This window comes from Carettochelys insculpta, chromosome 6 (genome assembly GCF_033958435.1).
Source record: "Carettochelys insculpta isolate YL-2023 chromosome 6, ASM3395843v1, whole genome shotgun sequence".
Lineage (NCBI taxonomy): Eukaryota > Metazoa > Chordata > Testudines > Carettochelyidae > Carettochelys > Carettochelys insculpta.
Window position 1 is genome coordinate 93,610,919 of NC_134142.1, and position 13,380 is coordinate 93,624,298.

The 13,380-nt window shown below is 42.7% G+C and overlaps 1 protein-coding gene across 2 annotated transcripts in view; it reads right to left on the reverse strand.

Annotated features, from left to right (window-relative positions):
• QSER1 (glutamine and serine rich 1) overlaps positions 1-13,380 on the reverse strand; it is a 69,417-nt gene that overhangs the window by 42,733 nt on the left and 13,304 nt on the right. Inside the window, exons 2-3 of one of the 2 annotated variants that reach the window (XM_074997632.1) lie at positions 7,102-7,214; positions 5,959-6,120 (exon numbers count right to left, since the gene is read on the reverse strand). The exons of the other annotated variant lie outside the window; for it this stretch is intronic. Coding sequence (XP_074853733.1) covers positions 5,959-6,120; positions 7,102-7,214 — 275 coding nt within the window. The remainder of the gene's footprint in view (positions 1-5,958; positions 6,121-7,101; positions 7,215-13,380) is intronic. 2 annotated transcript variants of the gene reach the window in all.

The window sequence follows — 13,380 nt, forward strand, 5'->3', positions numbered from 1 at the left end:
ATAAAATAATACAATTTCTTAAGAAAGCTGCTTTTTTCAGTTATGTACAAATCTCCTTAAGCTGTAGTGATCAACACTCACAAATGCCTGGGCCACAAGGAACATAATGCTCATTACTGTGAATAAAATTTACATTGCACTCCTAAGAGATGTTAAGTTTACAAACCTATATTGAAACATGCTGTAACAGGATCAGGGCAGCAGACCCCGGGTGGAAGGCAGCCCAGAACCCTGCCTGGGCTAGGGAAAAGATAGAAGGAGTTAATTAAGCTTCCAGGTGTAAGCAATAGGATGTGGTATGGATAATCAGTTAGCAAGGTCCAGCTGAGCTAACTGCTGGGAGGCTTAAGGCAGGGAGACAGAGAGCAAGGGGAGGAGAGAAGGGAGAGGAGTGTGAGAGACACTTGAGACACTTAGAGAGGTAGTTGTGTTAGTCTGTAGCTTCGAGAACAACAAGAAGTCTTGGGGCACTTTATAGACTAACAGATATTTTGGAGCATAAGCTTTCGTGGGCAAAGACCCGCTTCACCAGATGCATGCATTCATCTGATGAAACGGGTCTTTTCCCACGAAAGCTTATGCTCCAAAATATCTGTTAGTCTATAAGGTGCCCACAAGACTTCTTGTTGTTCTTGAGAGACACTGTGAGCGAAGCAAAAAGTAGCAAGAGCACAACAGGAGGAGGAGAGTGCCAACAGCAGGGTTAGGGTGGGAGGAGTGGTGGGCTCCCTCCCCAAGCCAGGACAACAGATCTGTTGGGGAAGAGGCAAGGGTCCTGGGCTAAGGGGGGGAGGCACCCTGCCACGATGCATAGAGTGCGAATTTTACCAACAGTTTTTATAACTTATTTTCCGAGAAAATGCATTTATTTTGCTGCATGTATACTTTTAAAAGAAAGCTTTGCTTTGAGGGTAGAGAAGAAACACATTTATACTACATCCGTATGTATGAAATGGAGTAAAACATCCATGGCATCCACAATCCGCATATCATATCAAAAGGGCTGCTATTTTCTATTTGCAATCTTGCTTTGCTGCACCATCCTTAATTGATTAAAATATTTATCACTGGAATACAAATTCCATATAACTTGAATTATAATACAAGAATTATACATATTCTCTCATTACATTTAAATATAGGTACAATGAAATTATTTAATGATGCCTTTCACTTCTACAGCACTTCCCATCACAGGAACTCTTAGGCTACATCTACATGAGAGGCTTTTGTCAGGAAAAAAACACATGGCGAGTCTACACGCAAAATGCACTTTGTCGACAGTTTGTCATCAAAACTTGGCACATCCTCCGGCAGCATTATACCTCTCCCTGTCCAGGTATAAAGCCTCTCTTGACAATGTTCTGTAAACAAAACAGCCAGGTAGACACTCCAAGGCCCTTTTGTTGACAGACAGGGCTTCCAGTCCACTGGGCTGTGCTGATTGCAGACCTTCCAGTCAGCCGTTCTGCTGAGAGAGGGCCATGCAGTCTGGCTGCTGTCTGTCGAGAAAGTGGATTGCTCCTTTGATCTGCTTTCATGTGTAGACACAATATGTTGACAGAAGTTTTGCCAAGAAATCCCTTCCAACAGTGACTTCTGTCAACAGAGGCTTCTCATGTAGATGTAACCAAAGAGTTTTGCCTGCAGTGGGAGAGATGTATGTAGCCTGGTCCCATGAGTTCTGGGGTAGGTGGCTGGTCCCAAGATGTCCGTACAGATGTTAATGCCTGACCAGTTAACCAATAGGGGAAGGAACAGCCCCCTGCCCACCACAGGGAGAAGGTTGCTCCACCCCTATAGGGTCACTTCGGCTGAAGCAGTCCCCACCTACAATGGCCTGTGGGAGCAGCTGGAGCACCCCTGCCTGTGGTGCACCAGGGACAGGGGCTGCTCTGCTTGACTGCAGCAGCCCTGGACCCCCGTGCACCATGGGCACCCCAGATTGGCAGGAGCAGCCCTGTCCATGGCCTCCTCAGCTGCTCCCCTCTTTAATTGGGTAACCAGTTAAAACTATCGTTTAACCAGTTAACCAATTAAACGGAATCTCACATCCCTAGTTGCCAGTCAAATAGCCATCCCTGCAAGGTCAGGGGTCCCGGGCTGAGGAAGTGGCTGGTGAGCATCCCCGTGGAGGTTACTTACTGTAATGGGAGGTTCTCTGAGATGTGAGATCATTATCCATATTACCATACTTAGGTATGAATACATGCCATGGACCTGAGTGAGGGAATTCTTCTAAGTAGCATCCATTTGTTCGCTACTGCCTCCCTCATGCTCCCAACCAAGGGTGTAAGACGTAGTTGGGGGAATTCCTCTCCAGTTCCTCATCTCACCACAAATTCAATAGGATCTGAAGCAGAGAGATGATAGGATGAGCTTGAAGAACCTCCAGGTACAGTAAGTGACCTCCCCTTCTTCTTTGAGCAACAGTCCCTATGTGTACAGCACATATGGATGATTACTAAGCAGTGTTCAGACTGAAGGTAAGTGAGGAAGCTGGCAGCAAAGACACTTACATGTGTGCCAATACCATTATTTCATCCACACCCAAGACACAGACTAAGGCATAGTGCATCGCTAAACTGTAAACTGAAGTCCAGGTGGCCACTCTACTGATGTGCTGCAATAGAACTTCTGATATGAATACTGTGGAAAAAGCTTGGGTTTGCATGAAGCGATCTGTGACACCTTCAGGGGGAGTAATGTTCACATGTGGTTCTTTAACATACATCCAGAGACTCACTTAGAAATCCTCTGAGAAGATACGACTTATTCACGCATCCTCTCTGCTATGGCCATAAAGATCCTCTGAGATTTCTAAAGGGTTTGACTCATGACAGACAACAAGAGAGAAGTCTCTTGTCTTTTGTGAAAGCATGGGGCTTCAGGAAAAATACAGATAAGCAGAGTTCCCTCTTACTTCTTCCATCTACTGGTGGAATAAATTCTGTTATTTGCACCGAGGCTTTTGTGGATGTGAACCACCAGTAGAAATGCAGGCTGCCAGCTGTGAGCACTGTACTAATCAGCTGGTTTGCACCCAACTCTCTCCAGGACAGACACCCAAGAACTCAACTTACAGGGAACACTGCAGGTAAGTCTGATCAATGTGGAACTCAAACAGACTTGGGGTGTAGTCAAAGAGAAACCCTTTCTTTGAGAAGCACTGTATAAGCAGGGTCTGGAATGGCACTCAACTCACTGATCCTTCTAGCAAAAGTGACAGGTATTGAGAGTGCCACCTTCATGGACAAGTGGGCTATTCTGAGCTTGCGGGATCAGGCTGAAGTCAGACACTCCCCATTTGTGGGGTCAGACAGCCCCCACTGCATACAAGTCAGCACAGGTTCAAAAGTAGCACTAGTGAACTTGGACAGGACAAAGTTACAGCCCATTGAGAGGTAGCTTTAAGTATGGGAGGAAAGGTGCTGGTCAGGCCTTTCATGAGTCATACTCTAGCTGAGTGAGTAAAAATAGACCATCCTTCCACCAGAACAGAAAGATATTGATTACTACACGGCACACTTGTAGTGAACTAATAGAGAAAAAAACATTAAAAATAAAAAGACAAACAGAAGTCTTTAGGAATAGGAGATCGTCTAGAATACATAGAATGCTTACAGTTTCTGAGGAATGTCGTCACCATTGTGCTTAGGCTGTAAAGCATCTCAGTTTGACCCAAAACTGATTCCAGCTGACTCTTCTCTATTCTATTTAAGGATCACCTGAACAGGGGCTGAACTTGAGCATTCTGTTTCTGACCCCATCCAAAAACCCAAGCCTTAGTGGAATGAGACCAGATGGGATGCTTGGTCTTTCCCCAACCTTGGATCAGGAGATCACGATTCATAGGCAACTTGCAACTTTAAGCTAGTGTAAATAGTGGATTTCCTGTAACATGTAGTCTTTAAATCATGATTTGCAGACTTCAGTAACTTCCACAGAGTTTATAGGTCTATTACAAGAATGGATGAATGAGGTTTCTGGTCTTCAATGTGCAGGAGTTTCTTTTGCCCTTTCAGAGCGCATCCCAAGGATGACCAGGAGGAGCATACCCTCAAATTCCGTCACATAGGAAAACTGGTTAAAACTATAGTACAAAACAGAATCAGCAGACAGAGGTGGACACAATATGTTGAGGAAGCATCTACATGGCATTTGTAAAAGGAAATCATGTCTCACCAAACTTTTATAGTTCTTTAAAGGGGTCAACAACCACATGGACAAGGACATCTACAACGGATATAATGTACTTGGACAAGTACCTCACCAAAGACTCTCTGACAAATAAATATCCATGGGATAAAAGGGAAGGTCACCTAATGAAGTGTTCCCATACTTGGAACATTCGCATATTCCCTTCAGAACTTTGGCCTTATCCGTGTAACCCCTCTCCCAGTGCCATCCCAGTACTTGATCTCCTGATTTTCAGTAGTTTATTTTCTGCTGGTGCTGCATACCCCTTGAAATCCTTTTGAGTAGCACCAGTGGTACACGTACCACATTTTGGGAAACACTGCCCTAATGGATCATTAGCTGGTTAAAAGATGAAGAGAAGAAGAGTAGGAATAAATGGTCAGATTTCATGCTGGAGAGGGGTAAATAGTGAGTCCCCCCAAGGACCACTGCTGTTCAACATATTCACAAATTATCTGGAAAAAGAGGAAAGGATGCAAAATTTGCAAAGGATATATAATTACATAAGATAGTTAAAGTTCAAAGCTGACTGAAAAGAGTAAAAAAAGGGAATTTACAAAAGGCAGTGAAAATGTCAGATGAAATTCAGGGCTGAATAGTGGAAAATAGCGCACTCTGGCAAACATAATCCCAACCATACATACAAAATGATGGTATCTAAATTAGTTGTAACCATTTAAGAAAGGGATCTTGGGGTCACCATGGTGAGATTCTCTGAAAAGATCCTTTCAGAGTGCAATGGCAGTCAAAAGAGCTAACAGAATGCCACGAACCATTAGGAAAAGAAAGAGAAAATACCACCTTCATGTCACTATATAAACTCATGGTATGCAAATACCTTTAACATTGCATCTCGTTCTTGGGCGCCCCATCTCAAAACAGACATTAGTATTGAAAAGATACAAAGAACAGCAACAAAAATAATTAGGGACATTTCACATAAGAAGAAATTAAAAAGACTGGGACTGCTCTGTTTAGAAAAGAGATGATCAAAGGGAGGTATGAGTGGTTCAGTCAAAGTGAGCAGGGAAGTGTTACTGACGCTTCACATAACACGAAAACCAGTGTGCCACCCACTAAAATTAGTAGGCTGCAGCTGCCTTCTTCATTCCTGTGGAACTTCTTGTGAGGGCAAATTTTGAAGAACACAAGTATGAACTGTATTTTAAAAAGAACTAGATAAATTCACAGATATGGGCTATCAATGGCTATTAGCCAAAATGGTCATGGATGAACCCCACAATTCAGGTATTCCTCAATCTCCAACTGACAGAATCTGGGAATGGACAACAGGGAATGTATCACTCAAAAGTGCCCTGTTCTGTTCATTCCTTCTGAAGCATCTGGAGCTGGCCATGGGCAGACGATTGGATACTGGACAAGATGGACCATTGGTCTGATCATATTTTTTTTTGCCACATTTTGAAAATGTGAATGAAAAGCTTGGCTTGGGTTATAAACTTCCGCATCCATTTTATTAGGTGAAATAAAATGGATGCAGAAGATGTGTACCTTTTTCATAACTGGAAAATTCAAAAATGACTGAAGTTTTTTTTAAACTCTCAAGAATATTCAACACTGGACTACCACCAACATGATAAAGTTTGTTTCAAGAGGAAATTTCTTCACAAAGTTAACAATAATGAAGAGTTTAAGAAAGAATTCCCATCTCAGTCTTATTTATTACATCACCACAACTCTTAAATACATATTTAAGTATATGAAAATTTACAAGTGTGTTAAAAATTGAAGTATCACCTGTCTGCCATGATGGAGCTCTGAATTGTGGTAAAAGGGTAGCTCCTGAAGAAGCAGATTGAGCAGTGCGAGATTCAATTGCAGAGAGAAAGTTCATTACTGAAGTATCTTTAGTGTTACTTCCTGTAGTGTGCATACTGGTATCAAATATTCCAGAAAGACCTCGGAAGAAACAAATATACAAATCTTAACAATCCACAGTCAGAGCTGTGCTGCTACTTAAAGAACACAAACCCTTTCATCTTGTTTCAAAAACATTTGTGTATGAAATTTTAACTTGCTGTTAAAAACTAAAAATAAATTTGCACACAATTTTAATTTGCTTACGAGTTGCATTGTGAATTCAATATGGTCAGCCATATATTAAAGTCCTATACTATAATGCAATCTATGTTATTAGGAAGCAAAGCTATCAGTTTTAAGTTTTGATATGCCTTTCCTCTCTCCATCAGGTTTTGTATCACAGATATTCTTGTGAAGTCTTCTTTCATATGCAATACAAGTCAATATCTGGATCGCAGAACAGACAAATGTTTATGAAGCGATGAACCATTAGGTTGCATCATTTGCTTATAATGCATTCTCTATTATTACTGTACTTTAAGGTACATTTTTTGCAAACCTTTAATATCACACTGTAAGTTTGCTCAAATTAGTAAGCAATTTTGTCTCCAAACTGACATGAATTAGGCTTCCGAGTATCTGACTTGCATAAAAATTACTGGCACAATTTCAGCAGTTGGCTTTGTAGACCAACTGAATCTCTTACTCTTATGTGTGCAGAACAGATTAACAGTTAGATACTTATTTGGCTTTACAGTCATCGAAAATTTGATGCTCAATATCTGAAAGAAAAAACTCAGGTCTTTAAAGAAAAACAAAACAACAAACCTCGTAGAACTAGTAAACCAGATTATGAAGCAAGGCACTTTCCAGTGACCTTCCTCATTGTGAACACACAACACACACATGGCTGAAAACCATTAGTAAATGGCTGAAATAGTAAATTCACTCCTGAAATAGCTTTTGTCACTTCTTGCCTTACGTTTGCTCCTGAGGCCTATATAATTAATCAGATTAAAGATGCTATATTTCACACAGCAGTTGTTTAAATTGATTTTTTTTTGTTCAAAAGACATTTACCAGTAGGATGGTGGGTGGTAGCATATCCTGGAAGCTGATGAGAAGCTGCGTATGTCTGCCTGTGAAGAAGATCTGTTTCCGAGAGTGATGGATGTCCTCCTCCATAGCTTAAGCTAAAGGAAGAAATTAAATGTGGGAAACAAAACACACAACCAAAGAAACAAATAGATGAAACTCTGACAAGACGCCAAAAAGTTGTAGAAAGGAAAACCACTAAGGTTTGAAATTTCAGTTTGAACAAGGACTTAAAAGTGTAAAGTAACTAAAAAATGGTACTAAATGAACCAGCTGGCCAGAAAAAAAACTTGGTTTCACAACCACAAAAATTCTCTTAAGTTAACTTAAGAAAAAAGTGCTGTTTACTTAGTTTAGTGATGTGAAGGACCTAGCATACCGTTTTTGCAATTTACTGCTTTGCTATCTGCATCAGTTGCCAATTGCCTAGTTGTGACCCATTACACCCTAACACTTACACTGTAGACACTGTTTAAACTTTATAATAAGTCATTTGAATCTTCAGGTTTATCAAGTCTATTGATAGCAAATGTGTGTAAGTAAATGTAAAATACGTTCTGTGTAGATCTTTGCCAGTATCAGTAATGCCCAGGAATAAAATAAACTTAGAAAAGCAAAATTAATAAACTCCATTAGAAACACAGGACAAAAATGCTAATATTTGACAATTAGAAAAGCAGATAATTGGTAGGGGAAAATTACTTTTAAGCTTCTAGAGGCTCAGTTCTGCAGGAGCAACAGGAACTCTGGATTTCAACACATATTTCAAGTAACCCTTCAAGGTGAAATGTGTGTTAATTACATATGTTAAACAATTTGTTCCATCTTTTCATTAGTTGTGACACACTGAATATATTTCCCAGACCTGAAGAAGAGCTCTGTGTTGTGTAAGTTCAAAGGTTTGCCTCTCTCATCAACAGAAGCTGGTCAAATAAAATATACTACCTTGCCCAAATTGTTTCCTAATAGCCTGGGAACAAGAGAGCTACACTGCATACAAAAAGAGTAACAGAAAATCCTAAAAACACCTACTGTGTATATCGTTTGGTCTCACTATATAGTATGTCATTACCTCTGTGCAGATGATGATTATTTTACCCTATTCACCAATACTCAATCTGGCATAGGCATAGAGATTTCTTGACACTGACGAGCACTGTGAAAATTTCTTTATATTTATAGCTCATTGGTAAGCATGCATCAATTGCTCTGCTTGACTACTTTGGCAACATTTCTTTCAGCAACATACAAAATTTCACCCCAGCAGCCTATCATAAACATTGAAGAAAAAATATTGAGGTTGAAAAACGATTTGAGAATGCCTCTTTACAGCTCCATGTTTAGGCTGTGACAACACTAACAATCACTTGAGTTAGGCTCTTGTGCTCTGTGACAAGTAATTTTTACTCATTTGTAGCTTTGTTAAGAACAGTTGGTAGGCATAACTATACTTTGTTGTGGCTGAAGTTCTATTCTGTTCTCTTGTTCTAAAAATAGTTATATTTCTAGTCCAACAGAGAATTTTATAATACACACAAAATCAGTGTAAATGTACGTGTAACTTTTAAATGTATATAGCAAACCTGGATTGTACTGAAAAGTGCAGTTCTACACTGATCATCAATTCAAGTTTCAAAGGCACTATTAGCAAGAATTATATTCAGTGATATATATTCTAACCCTATGAAATCTGATTTACAGACAGAATTGTTAACTGGTTACTTCAAGTACAATTTTCAGTAACATCCATAAAACATATAATTATTCTTTTTCTTAGTTTTGAAAGTCAAGCTACAAATTTTCAGTAAATAAATTACTGCTAAACTGTACTAAAATATACTGTATATAAATACGTATATTTACTGCAGAATAGTTTGTTTTTCCTCTATTAGACTTTACAAGAAGCAGGTGTATGCTGGTTTTGCAGACACACTCTGTACCAAAATGATCCTTACTGCATGGCAGACATTCTTCCCAAGAAGGCCTTGGGCACAATGTTTAACATAGTTTGAAAAAAGTGGGGGTTTCTAAGATCAAATCACTACCTTTGCCCCTGTCTCCTTCAGCATGGAACTGTATCCTCAAGTCAGTCCTGATCCCTTTAGGCCCCTACGCATTCTGTCCCAATCACTATTCCACCCCACTTAACCTCCAACAATTCTGCCCCCCTGCCCTGCATCACCTCTACTAGTCCTATGATTTTTCCCCATCATCCCAGGCTTTGGGGGGGCTGCAGCGAAGATCCCCTCTTCCTTGTCCCAAGCCAGGGAGAAGGAAGGAGATGGGTCAGAACTCAGACTGATGTGTTGCTCATAGAAGGGAAAAGGGAAGATGAAAAGGATACACTTCAAAATGCTTTGGTCCTTCTGCTCCCTCCTCTTCCCTTGCCTCTTGGGAGAATAATGTCACCTTGCTGAGCAAAAAGGAAGAAGATAGCTCTGCCTCCTTCTTGCTGCATCCATGATTGGCTGCTTTTCCCCAAAAGGCAGGTAAGTGAGGAAAGAGCCAATCAAAGGGTGTTTCCCATCAGGTTTGCCTTTTAAGAGCGTTATGTCCTGAATCTGCAACCTATTTCAACCTAGCTTACTACAAGCATTGCAAGCCCTGGAATGGTTTTGGGGCATACTGCCTCATATGTTTTTCCTACCCAACAGACAACTCCTTCACAGTGAAAAATCTGCAATTGCATAGTGGACAAATTTTCTTTTCAAAATGACTTGTTGGAATAAGAAGTGTTTAAACAATATTTGGTTATTCTGGTCCTTTGGTACAGGCTATTTTTACAAGATGCAATACAGTATCTTATCCATCCCAATACATCCAAATTCAGTAAGACAACCTCCTATGTTAACTGGTGAGGTAGAAGTCTCTGGATGACAAAAACTACTTGAATTGGAGGTATAATGACAAACTATCCCAAAATGGCATACTTCATAACAAAGAGCACAGCAAAAATTAACCACTCTCTTAACTGTATCCATTATCTAAAATGCTTTATTATTAAAATGTCAAAATTCTAAGAATAGTAAATATAACTTTAATGTTTATGTACTTCAAGGAAGGTTTTTGAAGAGTCCAACATTTCTGTTCTGCTTTCTCAACCACCCACATCAGGAGTTAATGCAGCCTCAAGCTCAACAATGAATTTGTCTTTCAACATAAAAATTGTATTTAACAAAAATAATTAGCAATTATCGTGCAATAAATTGTTAACAGTGTAGATTCTTATCTCAGAAAACCACATATCCCTGCATATTATGTAACGCATCTACTGTGCCTGAATTTAAACACTTTGAAACAAGATTATGACCTTGGGTATCTTACAGCTGTAAGCACATGAATTCATAATGAATTTAATATACACAGCAAAGTTGTAAACATCAAGGACTGAAGGATAATACCATGGACATCTAGTTCATTGTACACTCAGTTTGATCACTTAGGGCTCTTGGAGGCCTGAACAAATAAAAGGATAGCAATGTCCCCATGTGCAATTCTGATAGATGTTGAAAACTCTATATGGACCAGAGGGTTGCTGTTGATTTTTTTTTGCCTGGTACATGCTGGTACTCTGTACTGACACCTTCGTAGGCTCAGCCTCAGGATCCCCAGCTGGGTGGCAGAGGAGACCCCACTGCCACATGGCTTGGAGATGGCTGGGGTGCAGTGCCCCACTGTCAGCCCCATCCACAGGAATCCCAGCTAGGGGCAGGGATCCCTGGCAGCTCTGCAGTGGGGAGCCAGCTAGGACCCAGAGACCCACCAGCAGCCCCAGGCCTGGGGACCCCACTGGGGAACTCCAGCAGCCCTGCGGCTGGAAGCCAGCTAGGGTGCAAAGCCCCACCAACAACCCCAGGCAAATGGACCAGGGCACGGAATCCCAGCAACCCCCAGGCTGGGAGCCGGCCAGGGTGCAGAGCCCTATCGGCATTTCCAACCACAGGGACCCGACCAAAGAGGGGGAATCCTGGCAGCCCTAGGGCTAGGAGCCCAGCCAGCAGCCCCAGGCCTGGGGATCTGGCGGGGGACCCTGGATGCCCCAGGACTGGGAGCCAGTGGGAGCATAGAGTCCTGCCAGCAGCTCCAGCCCTGGGACCTGCCTGGGGCTAGGGGAAACCCTGGCAGTCCTGGGCCTGGAAGCCTCATCAGCAGCTCCAGCCCTGGGGACCAGCCAGAGAGAGCAGGGTCTCTGGCACCCCTGCAGCAGGCAGCCATCAGGGGCACAGAACCCCACCAGCAGCCCCAGCCACAGGAACCCTGGGAATGAGGACAGGGAGCCAGCTGTGTACAGGCTCCTCTTTTCTTACAAAAAAAAAAAAAGCACTGATATAGACTTTAGAGAGAAAAGAAAACAAAAAAAGAAAAGAAGCTTCTTCCAGAGACTTCATCTTGAGTACTATTAACTTTTTATTGTCGCAGCAATGCTAACAGCAAAGACTCCTGAGCACTAATGAAAGTGAAATTCATGTACTTAACCTCACTATGCTACCTCAGTTCTGGTGTACAACAACCAATCATGTTGTTGTATGTTGAGCCTCTTTTGCATCAAGAATGCTAACTATCCCAAACTGAAAGGATTCACCTAATTTACAAGAAAAAAATTACATTGCTAAAATAAATCAAATCCCCTAGTATTTAAAGCAAGGGTGGACAATAATTTTGATGCAGGGGCATGCAAAGATTTTGGTAAGTGGTCAAAGGATGCACTTTTCTATGGAGGTGGTGAGGGATCTGGGATGGAGGTTGGATGCAGAAGGGAGCTCAGGGTAGGGGCCTGGGATACAGGATGTGGGAAGGAGATCGGTGCAGGAGAGGATCTGAGCCTGGAGGAGGGATATGAGAACAGGTGCAGGGTCAGAGAAGTGTGACCTGAGATTGGGGTGAGGAGGGTGCAGTGGGTTTGGGTTGTGACATAGGGCCGAGAATTGGGGTTCAGGGCCCAGGAGGGGGTATGGGTGCTGGGGACAATTCTGGCCTCGGGGAGAGCTGTAGGAGCAGGTGCATGGTCTGGGAGGGAGTTGGGGTGCGGTGCCAGAGGTAGACTCTGTCTAGGAGGTGCTTACCTAAGCAGATTCCCTCTTTCTCCAGCAAAATCTCTCGTCTCCCACTGACTGGTATCACTCACTGCCCAGAAACCAGCCAATGGGAGCTGAGTGATTTTCCTGGAACTGGGAGTAGCACATGAAATCAGCCAATGGGGGCTGACAGATTTTGCAGGGGCAGAGGTAGCACGCAAAGCACTCCCTGCTTCACAACTATAAGGGCCGGCTGCAGGCCAGATTAAAAGGCTTGTTGGGCCAGATCTAGCCTGTGAGCTCTTGCCTGCCACTGATTTAAAGGCATTTACATAGTACTTAAGAAGTACTCATAGCATTCACTCTATTACCTCTGTGTCTTGGATGAATCTAGTCTCCAGCAGTAAAAGCCAGCAAATTAAATCATACTAGCCATCCCTCCAGAACTGCCTAAAGTTTGTTTGTGGCAGGTTTTGTATGTCTCCTAATTTCAGGTGCAAGTGCAGGGGACCTTATTGCAACAAAATGTTGTTCTCTGTTTAAACAATGTTTATACTTACAAGACATTTTTATTTCCTCCTGCCTCAAGAAACACTACTTCCTTACAATTCATACAGCAAAGATAGTGTGATGGGGTTCAGGGGTCCCCATGCACTGCACCCCGTCTGCTGGCAGGAGTGACTCTCACTCAGCAGGTACAACAGGAGGTTTATTAGGCAACAGATGCCCAGTTTCTCACAGAAGCATCAGTACAGCAGTCAGAGACAGTCATTCCAACCCGTCCTGGGGAGAAGAGACCGAGGGGTGCCCCTCTGGGGTGTAGCTTCCCCCTCCCCAGGCTGGCTGCCTTCCAGGTCCCTCTCCACCTAGTCTCTAACTCCTGCCCCCGATTCAAAAACCAGCTCGGCTCCTCCCTCCTCTTTGTTCAGGGCTGAGGTGTTACCTGCCAGCCTAGGTTGTAGCCCCAGGGTCATCCTTAGCCACTGGGAGCTGCTCTGCTTGTCTCTCACATCCAGCCTGAGTCTCACACCGGCACTTCCCCCACTCCATCACATCTCTCCCCCCTTCCAAACCGAACTGAGCGGGGTCACTTAGTCAGTGACCTGGGGAAGTTCGGGGCCCTCCCTGCATGACAGGGCATTGGCTATGGTGTTGTTGTTCCCCTTCACATGGACCACCTCCATGTCATAGTCCTGCAGGAGCAGACTCCACCGCAGGAGCTTGGCGTTGGCCCCTTTCATGTGATGCA